The following is a 16245-nucleotide window of genomic DNA, read 5'->3' as shown; positions in this document are numbered from 1 at the left end:
TGTGCAGTGCATCGAATCTTGCCACAACTGAGTCGAGTGTGGCCTTAGCGGCCGTCTGTGCAAGGTCGAGCTGATCACACCGCTCGGTCGTCGAGGAGATCGTCGAGTCCAGCCGTTCATGAATCGTCTGAATGTCGGTGACAAGCCCTTCAACTTGTGCCCGTATGCCCTGCAGCTGGTTAGCCCCCGTGTCGACATCATCTGCCATGGTTAGCGCAAATACAAGAACAAAAGCGACGACAAAACAGGGGTGTAACGGCTCACAGGACGCTCACACTAGTGCTGTTATCAAATTCTTATCCGTTCTTACCACGCACACAGGGGCGAACTGCAACCAACCGGTGGAACTCGCGAAAGATTGGAGGAGCGATTGCCTGGAGAAACAAAATATGCTCGTCGTAGAGCTATGTGGAGTTCTGGGAAGGCTGCACTCAAATGAAGGATTAGCACAATCAAACAATAATGCAAAGTTGAAATATAGTGCCAAACACGTAACAAGAGTTGCTGGTAACAGGGGAAATCGAAAGAACAGAGGCAAAGGTGGAGAGGGCGCACCTCTCTTTTTTTATTTCTATTTTTTTTTCACAGAGGGTGCCCCAAAACTGATAATATGAACACAGAGGATCTCAAATATCAAATTGCGGCACACATTTTTTCCGAAAGTACAGGGGTATTCCGGTAAAAAAAAAGAAAGAGGGATATGGATATGACAAGCTGGCACGGGATGCGTGGGGAAGGGCGTGGTATGCGTGGGGGGGGGGGGGTTACCGAGTTGCCCCGGAGGGTCGTGACCCAGGGGGGTTCACGGCGCGCTCAAGGAGTTTCCACCGAAACAAAACCGGATCACCTTCCTTCTCCCTGTTGGACTATTTTTTTTTGTTTTTGCTTCTTTCCTTTTTTTTTTGCACTCTCCTTTTTTTTCTGATTGCTTTCTATCTTTCTTTTTTTTTGGATAGGGGAGGGGGCGATCGGAGGGGTGGGATGGCGCGGTGCGGTTGTCGCGAAGGGGGGCGGTGGGCGTGGCGTGGTAGGGTTGGCGAGCAGCGGAACGGCGGCGGCGGCGAAAACTAGGGTTAGAGGAAAAACGAGAAACAAGAGATTAAACACAAGTAACCAGCAACAATTGAACGAGTAGGCACACAAATTCAACAAAGACACTTATTGAAAGAATGTGCGAGGCTAAACGGTTGCTGGGACAAGGATCTAACCTGAAAAAAATTTCTTTTGGTTTTTGTGGACTGTAGGAAGGGAAAAACACTCGGTAAAACTCACCGATCAACCTGGAAAGCTGATACCACTTGATAGAGTCGGAGTGCCCGATCTTTCGGTGAGTGGAGATAAATTCGACTTGGTGGAAGTAGACTCTCACGATCCGACTACGACGAGCGAACCCGAAGCGCCAATGCAATCGCTGAACCAACACCCGATGGTTACCAACCTCGCCGGTGCGAGATCAGCCTGATCACGAAGATCGATTCCTGTCCGCAATCGAACAACGAACAAGAAAAAGAGGCGAGCAATCTAAATATCACTCGAAGGTGGAGTTCTGAATCAACAAGGACAGCGCGTATTTGCGCGTATTCAAGAGTAGCTAAAGCTAGATGTAAAACAAAACTCAAGTCGTAAACAACAAGGACTCAGACTAAATAAAGGGGGCGCAGCCCCTGGAGTCCGAAGGGGTCACGGCGCCCAACCCTAGGCGCCCCACCTGGGCTGCCCTGTTGGGCCATCTTCTTATTCCGATGGGCCTTCGTTCCTTAACAGCATGATGAAGTTTAATTCTCTCGCACGGGCTCGAGTGATTGGCCCAACTGGATGAGCAACTGTAGGCGCCTGAGGTGGAGGAGCAACTGGAGGCGCCTGAGGTGCTGCTGGTGTAGATGTACTCGTGGTGTCCTCATCAGGTTTTGCCGGTGGTTGAGATTTGGCGGAGGCGGGCGTCGTCGTGCGGTGGATCTGATGGAAGTGACCGGGGGAACGGCGCTAGAAGCGAGGGCGCACAGGTGAGAAGACAGGCGGGCTGCGGTCGCGTGGGCGAGCGCGAAGCAACAGACTGTCGGGGCGCTGCTCTGACAAGGCGGGAAAGGGACTGTCGCGGCCGGGGTCTGGATTGGCGACGGAGGAATCGACGCGTAGCGCAGTCCGGACGGCGCCACTGTGGAGGGGCAGTGGAAAAGGCGGGAGGCATCGGGCTTCGTAGCCGGGGGGAGGGGGTCCGGCGGGGTGATGATGGGCGCGGGCAGCGAGGTGCTGCAGAAAGGGTTGCAGAGGGCTTCCGCTGTGATTGGGGAAGGGGCGCGGATATCCATCCGGTCGCGGCCAGCGACAAGGCGGAGCAGCGGGTGTCGGAAGAAACGAGCCACGCAGCGGAGAAACTCTGAGGCGGGCAGCTACTCGAGTGCGTCTGTCGCGGGAGATCTGGGGGAAAGATTTTGTGAGTCCACCGGTCAGTCTCGGCTGGTCCACTGCTCAGATTGAAGGGAGGCGTTGTGGGAAGACTTAGAAGATCCGGCGGTGTGGCTTTTGGGGTCGGCAGGGTCAAAACTGGGGAAACGGTAAAGAGGGGTCGGATCTCAGGGGTCGGGACCGGACTGGAGGTTGAGCACTTGTACTCGGGAAAAGCTGAGATAGAGGATTAGGGACTCGGATTAAGATTAACTCGAGAGATTTGGGGTCGGTCATCACAGTAGTGATATTGCACAAAACTATTCATGAACTTCACACCAAAAAAACTTAATGGATTGATTCTCAAAATTGACTTTGAAAAGGCCTATGATAAGGTAAAATGGTCATTTCTACCACATACACTCTAAATAAAGGGGTTCTGCCGGCGGTGGCGTACATGGATTCAAAATTTTATTACAGGAGGAAGTGTCCGCATCAAAATTAATGATGACATTGGATACTACTTCCAAAAAAAGGCCTCAAACAAGGAGACCCCATGTCGCCCATCCTTTTTAACATTGTGGCAGACATGCTCTCTATTTTAATCAGTAGGGCAAAGGAGGATGGACAAATTAATATTGTGATACCTTACCTTGTGGAAGATGGATTGTCTATTTTACAATATGATGATTTGGAGCAGGCTAAAAATATGAAGCTACTGCTCTGTGTCTTCGAACAATTATCAGGACTAAAAATTAACTTCCATAAGAGTTAGAACTTTTGTTACGAAGAGGCTAATTAGTATGAGCAAGAATATACTGATTTGTTTTGCCTGTGCCCTAGGGCCATACCCTTTCAGGTACTTAGGTATCCTGATGCACCACCATAAACTTTGTAGTGCAAATTGGAGTGTAATCGAGGACAGATTTAAGAACAAACTAAGTACTTGGAAAGTCAAACACTTATCTTACGGCGGACAGCTGACTTTATTGAATTCAGTTCTAATTAGCCTTCCCATATTCACGATGTCGTTCTTTGAAATCCCTAAAGGTGTCCTTAAAAGATTGGACTTTTATCGATCTAGATTCTTCTAGCAAGGTAATAATGATAAACAAAAATACCGGCTAGCCAAATGGAATATCTTGTGTCGCCCCAAAGATTAAGGCGGTTTGGGAATAACAAACCTCTGGATTAAAAATAAATACCTTTTCAGCAAATGGTTGTTTAAATTACTTAACGAAGACGGCAATTGGCGGACCTTACTTAAGAATAATATCTAGGTTCAAAGTGTTTGTCTAATGTTCAAATCAAACTAAGAGACTCACATTTTTGGAAAGGTCTGTTAAAAGTCAGGGAAGATTTTCTGGAAGGTGGGACCTTCAAGATAAAAGAAGGGTCACAAAACAGATTTTGGGAGGACACTTGGGTGAGCTCTAAACCTTTGAGAGAACAATTTTCTGGATTGTATAATATTATCCATAATCCCATGAAATAGTGGCAAATGTGATAAATCAAATGCCGTTAAATATCTCTTTTCCAAGAGCATTAGTTGGGGATAAACTAGTAACTTGGCGTAACTTAGTAGCTAAAATTGCTATTTATCGGCTTTCTAATGGGAGGGACATTTTTACCTAGGACCTATGTAGTCACGGCTATTTTACGGTATGATCTATGAATCAATATCTTTTAAACCAGGGTACCCCTTCATCAATAAATTCATATGGAAGCTGAAGATTCCGCTAAAAATCAAGATTTTCTTTTGGTACCTCCAGCGATATGTGATTTTAACAAAGGACAATTTAGCAAAGCGACGATGGTCTGGGAGTCAAAAATATTATTTATGTAATTGTCATGAAACAATCAAACATCTCTTTTTTGACTGTCAGCATGCTAAAACTATTTGGAGGATTGTTCATATAGCTACTAAATTAACTCCACCTAAATCAGTATCTCATATGCTTCAAAACTAGTTAACGGGCATAAGAAAGAAAGAAAAATTACTAATTTTCGTGGGGTCGCAGCTCTTATGTGGGCTATTTGGTGTACGCGTAATAATTTCGTCGGGAGTATATTGATTGCGATTTTGGTCTCTATTGCAATGTGAGAAATCAAGGGAAACTATCTATTCAGCAAGCAAAGCGTTGGAGATTGTCACTTTGGATATCTTCACCAGGAATGAATGGAGAAAAAAATAAACTCTGCTTTTGATTTATTCCCTTTAATATGCATATATTTTTCTTTTTTTCATCAACTTTTAAGCTGAGAATGTTGTAAAATTTGACTACACGTGGTTGCCAGAAGTAGGAAACATTTCCTTTTAAAAAAAACATACATCGAGACTGCAGCAGGCCGACCGTCGAGCAGCCTGCAGGGATCTAGTGTAGCTAGGCCATGATTAGTTTCCTCTAAACTCCCAACTTTGACACTATGCAAAAAGAAGATTCCCCATCACATCAAACTTGCGGTATATGCATGAAGTACTAAATGTAGATGAAATTAAAAACTAATTGCACAGTTTTGTTGTACTTTGCGAGATGAATCTTTTGAGCCTAATTAGTCAATATTTGGATAATAATTCACAAATACAAACGAAACGCTACAGTTGCGCATTTATGATAAAATGCCAATTTTGCTACTCCCAAATTGGGAACTAAGGGGGCGTTTTCTTCCACTGACTTATTTTTAGCACGTGTCACATCGAATGTTTAGATACTAATTAGGAGTATTAAACGTAGACTATTTACAAAACCCATTACATAAGATGAATCTAAACGGCGAGACGAATCTATTAAGCCTAATTAATCCAACATTAGCAAATATTTACTGTAGCAACACATTGTCAAATCATGGACTAATTAGGCTTAATAGATTCGTCTCGCCGTTTAGATTCGTCTTATGTAATGGGTTTTGTAAATAGTCTACGTTTAATACTCCTAATTAGTATCTAAACATTCGATGTGATGGGTGCTAAAAATAAGTCAGTGGAAGAAAACGGGGCCTTAACTATTTGCTATCCTTACGAATGCACTTACTCCCTCCGTATAGGAAAAGAAAGTTGTTTTGGACAGCGACACGATCTCCAAAGCATTACTTTGACTCCTTGTTTTTATAAAAATATTTATCCAAAAGTGATATATGTATATTTTTATAAAAGTATTTTTCAAAAAAAATCTATTTATATGGCTTTCACATTTCCAAACTCAACAACTTAAAAGTTATTCATGATTTATATTCCCAATGTTTGACCAAATCTTGTCCAAAACGACTTTCTTTTCCTATACGGAGGGAGTACATATTTGCTATCACTGAACAAACGAAGCAATAAATTACCACTTTTGCTGGCGTGGCAAGCCACCTCCTCATACCACGGATCATCCATGAAAAATGACCACGCAGCCCTGCCCTCATCAGGTTAGCCATCTCATCCCCCCTCTCCTACCATTGACACGTGGGACCCACCTGTAAGTTTTATCTTCAACCTCTCGTCATCCTCTTCGTTGTCACTGCAACTCGGTCAATCAATCCCACCCAAAAACACTAGCACCAGGAGCGGTGGCGGAGGACAAGCAGATCGCCGCGTCGCTGCCAGACAGGAGCCACGCCCGCCGGTCATGCCGTTTGGGTGGGCCGGCTGCCTGGACTTTGTTTCTTTAATTTTTTTTTGAAAGAATTCTTTCTTTAATTTTTATTCCCCATCTAGTTTTGATGCGCCCGCGCAATCCAATTGACCGTGGATGTTATTCGAGGGTTAAGAATCAAATAGCAAGCTCTGTTGGGAGTACTACAAAGAAGTAAGGCTTGTGCGGCAGATTGGACTCCGTCCTGTTGCTTTCCAGTTGACACAGTTGATGATGATTATTAATTACCACTTCGATTTGACTGCAGGACCGCGATGTCATGCATGTTCAAATTGCGTTTTGGGGTCAATCTCTTATTAGCATTGCTAAACGACAGCCGGCCAAGAACGACGCTCCGCAGCCGCGCGGCCCGCGCACGTCGTCCGTCCCGCGCTGGCAGGCCCCGCAGGACGGCGGCCCCGCGGTGAGGAGGAGGAAGGATATCGAGGGGGGCGGCCACGGGAGGGCGCCAATGCTGCCGGCGTCCTTGTCCTCGTCCGAGGAGGAGCAATGGAAGGGCAATGGGAGAAAATCAGAGAGGAAGAAGATAGCAAGGGCAGCGTGGTCATTTTCCATGGACGATGAGCACGAGGAGGTGGCTCGCCCCGTCATGAAAATGGCAATTTTATTGCTTTGTTTGTTTAGCTACCTTACGAATAGTTAAATATTTCCAGAATTTAAGAATCAGATTACAACTAGGCTGACCGATACTATATATGCGGCTGCAGCCTGCAGGAAGCAGGATCACACGCTCGTGGACTCGTGTTGTTCCACTTCCACCGCATAAAGCATCTCGGTCAAGCTGTATCGAAGCCGGATCCGATTGCAAATAGCGAGCAAGCAAACCGAGTCGTACTCATACAGCGTTACAGTCGGAGAAGGCCGGTTCTTATGTAAATGCTTTCATTGTTCTCCTTCAGCGTCGGACTCGAGTCCCCCGTCGTATCAACGGTTATAAATAACTTCCTCCCCGGCCCTTGCCCTCCAACACGCCGGCCGTCTCCAACCCGACTCGTTCATCTTAGTCGTCTTGCAGTCAATGATGACAGCCAGCAGGGCCAAACGATCCGCGCCATGGGCAGACCTCCAGCCAGAACTTCTGGGCCTTGTCCTCAGAAGGCTACCCTCCCTAGCCGATCGTGTCCGGCTTCGTGCAGTCTGCCACTGGTGGCGCCGCGTTGCCCGGCTGGAGGAGCCCCTGCTGCCCCCTCCGCTCCCGTGGGTAGCCCTCCACGATGCGACCTTTGTCAGCCTTCCGGCCGGTGAAATTCACCGTATGCCGCCGCCTGTAGTAGCAGATTGTGACCATCACTGCCATGGCTCCGTGGGCAACTGGCTCTTCCTCCAGCACAAGATCGATGGCATCTGCTCACTCGTGAACCCTTTCTCCAAGGATGTTGTGCAGCTTCCCCGGATAGACTCTTTTGCCCGCGTGCGAAGACGGGTTATGACGGCGCTCTTTAAGCTGGTGCTGCCGTCGTCCGGGCACCTATCACCGGATTCCCTTTTCGCTGTACTCTTCTCATCCGATGGTGATAGTACAATCTCTGTTGGGCAGGCCGCGACTACTACTACATCATTTTGGGTGCCTCGTGAGAGCATAACCGACGTTGCGTTCTTCGACGGGAAGCTGTACGCGATCTCGCGGAGCAATAAACTCTTCGTCCTTGATATTGATTCGAGCGACGAAGGTCAGCCCAGAATCCAATCTATGAAACGCATAGCTGGCTGCATCAGTAATGAGTCGCAATCCTTTCCTAAGAGTAAGAGCTATAACTATACATGTTGGAGATATCTTGCTGAATCTGGTGGTAGGTTGTTGCAAATAAGGCGACTGACTAGAGTCCCGTCCACTGTGCGAGGTTGTGAAAGATCCAGACGGCCTTGTACCGTTTCATTTGACGTCTTCGAAGCAGACTTAACTAATCCTTGTGGTCAATGGAGACCTGACAATACTTTGGGAGGACAAGCACTCTTTGTTGGCACACACTCTAAGTCTCTCCTTGCTTCTGAATGTGGGGCTCAGGAGGATTGTATCTACTTCCTGTCTGACTATGATTGGGGATATTACGATAAAGATCCTTTTTCGCGATTGCGGTGTGTTCAACATGAGAAATGGGATGATCACACCTATGTCGCCAAAGATTGCGGCCATGCAGACACAAGGTAATAAAACGGTGTGCCAGGAGCAGGTGCAGGTCTCCTGGGAATCCATGGAAAAGAAAACGGAGTGCCAGGGACGTCCGGCTTGGTTTTTCCATGCTGAAGCTATGTAATCCGCATTCTAGCATATGAATATATGATATACTTCGTTGTTGTTTGAGAATTCTCATGTAAAGTCATCGTGGTTTGACCCTTTGCGGTCTCCAACGTCATAATTTGACCATTAATATCTCATATGCGATAATAATGATGGTGTTTATGAAGTTCACATCGTATGAAAGTGTTGTCGAATACAAATCTAATGATACCAAACTTGTATAACACATTCCAACCAGAAAGCCAGCCCCCGCGTCGCTCCCAGGCGGGCAACACGGGCAGCTCTCCATCCGGTGCCGCCACCGGCCGCGCCCCACCCCCTACCCCGCCTCGCCGCTGCCCGAGCGGGCTGCCGGAAGGACGGCGGCAGCGAGGATCTCCACCTCCTCCTCCCCCTCTTCCCCCTTTCTCACCTCGCAAAACTGCCTGCGAGGACGGCGTGGGGTCGGGCCCCCTGGCGGGCGGCCGCCCGCGGCAGCGGCGGTGCGGGTCTCCTCGGCAGGCGGCCGGCTAGCGGCGGCGGCCGCCGCCACGCGCGGGCGCGACGGCCTGCGGCTACCCGCTACCGCTTGTACCGCGTGTACCATGGGCCGCGGGCTCCCTTTTTATTTATTTCCAAAGAAATTCCTTTTTTATCGCAGTGACACCGTGGGCCGTGGCACATTGCCCCACTCCTTTCCAGTCCACGCCGCCCGCCGCCAACAACAGTCGTTGCACGCTAACTCGCCAAGCAAAGCCTCCGCGGCCTCCCTCCTTCAAGGCTCCAACCTCCTCGATCTTGGCCCCATCCTCTTCCCTCCGCGCCGCTGTCTCCCGAGCGGCGATTGGGAGGTCGGGCCGCCCCCAGCTGTGGTTGAGCAGGTCACCGAGGCGCTCGGTGGCTGGGCGGAGTGGTGGCCATGGAAGCGGAGGGCTCATCGTCGTCAGAGCCTCGGAGGTGGTGGACGATGCGGTCGATGGAGGGTTGGAGATTGTGGGCGCGGCGACGGACTGGAGATTGTGGGCGCGGCGACGGGGGGAGGCTGGGTGGGGTTGGAGGGTGCCCGCATGGAGCCGCGGCGCCCCGGTGCTGGGAGCCGGTGGAGCAGCGTGGTTTCGGGCACGGCGGTGTGCAAGAAAGGGCCCACAGCCCACGGGCCCTAATCTCGGCCTGGCCCATAAACTGCTGGCTCTAGCGGGCCCTGAAAATTGACCGACCTGGAAGGTGGCACATGATGAGCTTTCCCTCCCCCCCCCCCCCCCCCCCCCCCCCCCCCCCCCCGCCTCGGCTCCAAAGGTAACCGTCTCAACGAACCGAACCTGCTCTCTGTTCTCTCGTTACCGTACCGCAGGGGAGCACCAAGAACCGCGAACGCGGCCACCAATCCGCCATGGAGGCCTTCCCCGAGGGAATGCACCTGCGGCTGCGGAACCGCGCCACCAACCAGTACCTCCACCTGGACAAGGACGGGACTAGTGTCTCCCTCCGCGGGAGGTGGAGCCGTGCACTTCTGAGCACCGAGTGGGTGGCGCACTGCCACGAGCATGACGGCACCACCTACGTACGCCTCCACAGCGCCGTCAACGGGCGGTACCTCGCCGCCAAGTTCAAGCGGTCCCAGCACGACCTCCGCAACCGCTTCGTCCACGTGAGACCCTGCGAATCGACGGAGGTTGTGGACGCCTTCACCCTCTGGGAGATCTTTAGGGCCACAGAGGGCGGGGAAGACGTCCTTATGCGCCACGTCTCCAACAGCGTCCTCACCGCGATTGCCAGCCGGTGGCCTGGAGTCGCGGCACTGGACTACGACGACCAGAGCCCGCCGATGATGCATTGGGTGGTCGCTGAGGCCATCCCGCCCAGGCCGAGGCCCCAAGTCCTTCCAGGTCCTTCTAAGGTGAGCTCTGGACGTCTTGGCCCTCTCAATCTCGCAATGGATTTGGGGTGGGGGTGGGGGTTGGCAGGGCTATGGAACCAATCAATTTGATCTTGTGATTTCGTTTCTTGGCATTCTGTCAGACTTCTGGTGGAGATGCTCTTCCTCTGTTCTTGTGGAGGTTAATTTCTGAATTCTGCCTGTTAAGTTGACGATTATGGAATCTTGTAGAAATGTGCCAAAATTTCTACTTCTTTTGCTATAAATTTTTTAGTTATGAATGGTGCACTTCTCGGGAACAGTAGTTTTTGGTTTGATGCACCAATGCATTTGATTAACTTTAGGAGTAGTTCTTGATCTTGATCAAGTTTATTTAGACTTCTGGTTCTGTACAAAGTTAATCGAAATTCCTTCACTATTCTGGACAAAAAAACGAGACGGAAGGGGCAGACTGCCCCCGCTTTTAATTAACAAGAACACAAGGTCTTGAACCTGGGTTGGCTGCTTGAGAGTGAGCTCCAGTGGCCGGTGGCCCACGAGAGCGCGTGCCTTATGAATGTCTGTGTGTTCAATGGTTAGTCTGCGCCATATCATGGTGCTTTGTAAGCATGCGGTTTTTGTGTGAGATTTCTTATGACGCATATTAGATTTGAGCAATTTCTCATAGTTGTTACTTGTTAGTCTTTGGTATTTCTTACTAGATGACAATTTAGAATGGTTGCCTGGATCTGGAGATACCATTGTCATAGGTATTTAGATGTGTTCATTCAATTACTTGTACTATCTCGCAGGCAATTGAACAGGGTGCTCTCATCAAGACCCCATGGTATTGCAAATGTTATGAGAAGGCTACCTCAGATGGCCAGCCAGTCTGTATCTCCTGTGCCGTCTACCTAAGGAAGTTACTGAATGCATCTAAAACTGAAATGAACATACCCAACAGCTATTGTTTAGTGTGTCATCAATTAGGTGCTGAAGAGCATAGCCTGCATCGTAGAAGGACAATTTTGATCGATCACCTGGAAAAAATGCCGGCAGCATATGTCACAGGCAAGGAGCCCTGGGCTGGTATCTTCCAGGGAATCCAGGTATACCGTATGAATGTATGAATTTTTGTGCCATCTCACTTCCGTATCTTTTCCTTACCTGATATTCGAATTTGCAGAGTGATTTCTTCGGATTCATTCTCTTGCACAAACCTGAAGGAACTAGATGCACTGTGTGCAATGATTTATTGGAACCTGCTGGTCAGGAACTTTACAAAGCCCCCTACCACTTTTGCTCACTGAAATGCTTTGTAAGTTATTATTCACTTCACGCCTAATTTTCCTGTAAATGATGCTAGCTGTTCGCTATTCATATTTGCGAGGTGGAACCTACCATTTTTGCACTTTGAAATGTTTAGTTAGTTTTTTGTCCAATTCACGCCTAGTTTTCTTATAAATGCAAGTTGATTGCTATTTATATATTTGCAAGGTGGAAAATGCTGGTGGCGCTGCTGCGATGCAGTTAGCGGAAAAGATTCTTGAAATTGATTTTGAAAGCAGTGCAAGTGCCTTTTGCCTTGTCTGTGAGATAGCTTTCAACTTCCATGAAGATAATGGGCACGCAACACATAAGTGGATTCACATTATATCAGATTCGGGTCACCGACCCCGTGTCCAGGTCTCTGCTAGGCACCAATTACCTGATGAATGGCACGATATTAAAATTGTAAGTTGTGTGTTTCATATTGCTCATATCTCTTAATGTAATGTATCTTGCTGATGCCTTAACCATCTTGCTCTCTGTTACAGCGGTCTGTTGGAGATGCAGAGACTGTAGAACTTCTAATCCAAGATCGCATATCTGTCCGGTGCCAGCATTGTAAAATGCGTTTGGTTGATGGTAGCAAGAAATACTGCACTCTGGAGTGCTCCCTAGATTGGCAATACCAGCACCGACTCGTACCTAGGCTCTTGCAGTTGAAAGGTATCAGTTGATAGTTTTTTAATACTGCTGAGAGTAGAAACTGTAACTTACTGTATGCCATAGATCATGTGTAGCAGCACTTCTTTAGTTTTGACTTATGTGAGAGATAATTTTTTTTTTGCTATTTTATAGATTTTAAGTAGAACATAGTATCTCAGTCATGACAATATAAACTGAACTTTTCAAGTCAAGTGCACTGACTTGTGCTCGAAGAAATAGTAACTTTGCTGGTTAGGAGAATTGAAACATGTTGTACACAAGAAGCAGTAAATGGAAATGGAAATAATTTCAGGTGTGTAGTTTACAGTGCCTCGAGGGATATAGCAATGGGTTTACAGATGATAAAAAATGAATTAGCTATAGATATTAACGGATTCATTTATTTCCTCAATCACCAGTTTATCAGAAAATTCAGTCATGATAGTATAATCTGATCCTCAGTTCAGAAATCGAAAAACATGCTCTTCATAAATTTCATGTGTTTCCATCGTCAGACATTGGTGCATCCTTTCTACTGCATTGTTTTCGTCAAGTTTTCTATATTATTGGACTGGTACAAAAGTTGCATGACCCATAACATGATTTTTAACTGACCAATTGTTTTGTTTTCACCTGTCCGTTGCAATTTCAGCTTTTGAGTTGGTTCACAATGATGCTGATTCACCATAGAGAGAGGGACATGGGAAGAGTTCGAGCAACTGGGCCACAATTCATATCTTCAGATTACTAGTGCGTTGTGGAAAGAAAGATTGCTTGGATGATTTAGTACCCAGACATCGGTTGCATCTTCTTCTCAGTTGTTGGAACAGATACCACTGCTTGTACATGGAACTATGGAAGTCAATGTTTGCGGAAGTAGAGCTCATAGCATTTTTGTACAGTACTTTCTGTGAGAGGTCAGTGAAATAGTTGGTAGATCGTGGTAGGCAGTGGAAATGGAAACTCATACGTGTAACACAGGTTACACAGCTCATATGCTCAGGGTACTTGTGTACTTGTGAATTTTGTGCAAAGAGATCCGTGAAACAGTCGCTGTATGTAGATCGTCTTGGATTCTTACTTTAGCCAAGCGCACTGAATTTGCATGAGAAAAACGGTATACTTTATCAGGTCATACTGAGGGTGTGCATTACTCTGCAATCTGTTCATCTTGCAGTATTCATTCCAAGAGAATGGCACATGTTGCTTGCTCTGGTCTACATATATAGTGGCCTGAGTGAAGAGCATCTAATGTGTCCACCTGTAAGACACCATAAGGCTGCTGCGTAATTGATTGCAAATACAGGTCTCTTAAACTTGGATTACATAATACCAGATTACAACAGTGTGTGTCGTGTCAGCACCTAAATGAATGGATCACGCTACTGAGAAAGCAAACTACTTCCTCCGTCTGTCCCAAATTATAGGTCGTTTTGGATTTTTTTTTATTTATAGAATTTATTGTGCACTTAGATATACCCTATGTCTAGATGCATAATAATACGTATATAGTAAAAAAGCTAAAACGACCTACAATTCAGGACGGAGGGAGTAAAAAATAAATTGTCATGCTTCCGCTGGGTACATGTGCACGGTTTGGTTGGGTCTGCCCATGTGAACCATAACCAGTCTGTGCACCGGATCTGAAACAGTTCAGACTTCTGAATGTTTGTTATCCGCATCGTCGGTGTATATGTTCGGATCCAAATTGTCTCAGCTCCGATTAGATTGAGTAATAACCCTTGCTATGTTGCTTTGTCCTAGACGCGCTGAAGGGTATCCATCGCCAAGATGATGAAATTGGTGAACTGATATCGGGTCTCCGGGAGACCGTCTGTCCGTCTCCCTCACGAACACTTCAGTTCGGTGCTTCCGATTTCGGATCGGGTAGTGTGGTGCTGTGCTGTGCTGAGCAAGATGCTTATAGTTGGTGTTGGCACAAAAGGATGGAAAGGATAGCACTGCCGGCTGTGTAGGCATCGGGTTATCATCTGAGGTGAGATACGTTGACACCCAGAATTGGGAGGGCTGGGTGTAACACGGTGTTAATTTTAGGGTTAAAGAACTTCGTTAAGCATCATGAGCAGCATGGTATTGCATCCGACCTCGGAGATCCTCGGCCGCGATCCTGGAGATCGAACGCCCAAGTGACCGCCTTTCTCAAGCGGCGCGGGAGACGCGGCACCGGAACGAGGCCAGGTTCCGTCGGATAGCAAAGGAGGATAAAACGGCATTATTTGTCGGACTGATCGTCCATTTCTGGTGGAATATTCGGAAAGAACGCGTATAATCAGACATGAGACCGAAGGAGTGATAGAGGATGCATACTTGATCAAAGAGGACGTCCAACAGTTTAACTCAGCCATGCGTCTGAAAGGAAACACAGGAGCCCTGAATTCATCTTCGCAAGATTAGTGTCTGTTGAAACCTGCCCCGAGTAGCATTACCGTTTCAGTAGTGTTTTGGTTGCTGTTGTTGAGGGGGCTGCGGTGGGTGGGTTCCACAGCTTGTCCCCTTCAAGGTGTAACTCTTGTGATGTTGTATCTCTTTTTCTATTTTTCTTTTTCTAATAAAAATTACGGCAAACCTTTTGCCGTTCCTTTTAAAAAAAATGTCGAGGTCGACGCGACGGTGAAGATTTCATTCTGAGATGCCTGGAGTTGGGGATGACTTGGACGCACTTCCAAGCCTCCTGAGGTCGACGTGCTCGTGCTCCTCTCGCCTCATGTTACCGGCGGCATGCCAGCTACGGCCGGACGAAGGCTGCACGATGCACGCTTGCTACTACGGGAAACGTAATGCTCATCAATTTGCAAGGAAAAAATCGACCGATCGATGTGTCATGTACTCATGTGTGCACGGCAGCTGTTCGTGACTGCAAGTCTGAAGAGCCATATACGTGCTCGATGCTTCCACGTACGTGCCTTTGCCTCATACATGCACGAACACACACGTGCTCTGAGAATTGCAGGAAGAAAGGGTCTTGAAAAGTTGGCCTGGTTTGCAAATGAGAGATCGAAAGCGTGCGCATATAGCCAGCGAGAGAGATGACGGTCGAGAGGCGCATTTTCTCTCCTGGAGGCTGGAGCGCGGCTCGACGTCTGTTTCGGGACCTCGGCGATCGAGCGCCTTTTGGAGTTAGGCGCGCCGAACTGTATCATACATCGGGCTCAATGGCTCATGCACGTCACGTCATCGTCAACTACATAGCTGCCCACGGCGAGGGCGCCTGGAACAACCTCGCTCGCGCCGCCGGTCTAAACCGCACCGGGAAGAGCTGCCGGCTGCGGTGGCTCAACTACCTGCGCCCGGACGTGCGGCGCGGCAACATGACGGCGGAGGAGCAGGAGCGCATCGTCCAGCTGCAGGCCAGATGGGGCAACAAGTACTCTCATTCGATCGGCCAGAGTTAAATTTCCCCGTGCTCCAGCACGCTAATCCATAAACTGCTAGTAACTGGTTGCTGATAATTTCTACACAGGTGGTCTAGGATCGCCAAGCACCTCCCCGGCCGGACGGACAACGAGGTCAAGAACTTCTGGAGAACCAAGATACAGCAGAAGAAGCACAAGAACAAGGAGCACAGTGCCATCGAAACCATCATCACCGTGGCCGGCGTATGTAGTGGCATGGCCTGCAAGGACACTCCGGCGATCACGGAGGACCAAGGCAGCAGCAACTACTCCGGCCGGACAGGGGTCACGCAGGACTACGGCATCGTGAGGCAGCAGCAGCCGAACATATCGAGCGCGGCGGACTACCTCTCGCTACGATGTGCATGGAGGAGCCATTGGCGCTGGCGCCTTGGACTTCGTTCCGGAGTTCCTGGCCGCGTCGGGCGAGAACTTCTGGGCCATCGTCGACGACTCTGGACGACGATGCAGTCGTACCAGGGGAGCAGCTGAATGGATAATTCTGGAACATGTTCATTTGCACGTCGTGGAGAAGGTGGATTTGCTGTTATCCGAATACTTGCGGATTAGTAGTAATAAAAGTTACAAAATTATTTGTCAGGCGATCGTCCTCGATCTTGAGTTGTGCCAAACAAGCCCTTTCACTTCTCTACCATGGAAATGGTATAGTTGGGGTGTAGTACAATGCATGCATACATTGGCTCTTTCTTCTCATGATAAGACAAAAAACATGCATGTATAGATGGAATGCTTCATGGCCAAACT

The 16245-nt window shown here is 48.2% G+C and overlaps 3 protein-coding genes across 3 annotated transcripts; all 3 read left to right on the top strand.

Annotated features, from left to right (window-relative positions):
• Positions 1-7044: 7044 nt before the first annotated feature.
• Positions 7045-8173, top strand: LOC117846847 (uncharacterized). Its single transcript, XM_034727946.2, has one exon. It carries the CDS (start codon positions 7045-7047, stop codon positions 8170-8172), a length of 1128 nt encoding a protein of 375 aa, XP_034583837.2. The 3' UTR covers position 8173.
• A 1360-nt stretch (positions 8174-9533) lies between these two features.
• On the top strand, positions 9534-12757 carry LOC117850371 (uncharacterized). The gene is made up of 6 exons (XM_072292348.1): positions 9534-10138; positions 10909-11205; positions 11283-11414; positions 11594-11830; positions 11914-11983; positions 12720-12757. Exons 1-6 carry the CDS (start codon positions 9632-9634, stop codon positions 12755-12757), a joined length of 1281 nt encoding a protein of 426 aa, XP_072148449.1. The 5' UTR covers positions 9534-9631.
• Positions 12758-14706: 1949 nt separating this feature from the next.
• Positions 14707-16245, top strand: LOC117850852 (myb-related protein 340). The gene is made up of 2 exons (XM_034732732.2): positions 14707-15452; positions 15549-16245. Exons 1-2 carry the CDS (start codon positions 15115-15117, stop codon positions 15970-15972), a joined length of 762 nt encoding a protein of 253 aa, XP_034588623.2. The 5' UTR covers positions 14707-15114; the 3' UTR covers positions 15973-16245.

The sequence above is a fragment of the Setaria viridis genome, chromosome 3, assembly GCF_005286985.2.
Source record: "Setaria viridis chromosome 3, Setaria_viridis_v4.0, whole genome shotgun sequence".
Taxonomy (NCBI): domain Eukaryota; kingdom Viridiplantae; phylum Streptophyta; class Magnoliopsida; order Poales; family Poaceae; genus Setaria; species Setaria viridis.
The sequence above is the reverse complement of the archived record's forward strand: the minus strand, read 5'-3'. Positions and strand labels throughout refer to the sequence as shown.

What these genes read in the sequence shown, in the direction of transcription:
- LOC117846847 (XM_034727946.2), top strand. Translation starts at nt 7,045, where the DNA reads ATGACAGCCAGCAGGGCCAAACGATCCGCGCCATGGGCAGACCTCCAG.
- LOC117850371 (XM_072292348.1), top strand. Translation starts at nt 9,632, where the DNA reads ATGGAGGCCTTCCCCGAGGGAATGCACCTGCGGCTGCGGAACCGCGCC. An exon ending in GTATCTTCCAGGGAATCCAG is followed by an intron (nt 11,206 to 11,282) that starts GTATACCGTATG and finishes TCGAATTTGCAG; the next exon opens with AGTGATTTCTTCGGATTCAT. An exon ending in AATGGCACGATATTAAAATT is followed by an intron (nt 11,831 to 11,913) that starts GTAAGTTGTGTG and finishes TCTCTGTTACAG; the next exon opens with CGGTCTGTTGGAGATGCAGA.
- LOC117850852 (XM_034732732.2), top strand. Translation starts at nt 15,115, where the DNA reads ATGACGGTCGAGAGGCGCATTTTCTCTCCTGGAGGCTGGAGCGCGGCT. An exon ending in CAGGCCAGATGGGGCAACAA is followed by an intron (nt 15,453 to 15,548) that starts GTACTCTCATTC and finishes ATTTCTACACAG; the next exon opens with GTGGTCTAGGATCGCCAAGC.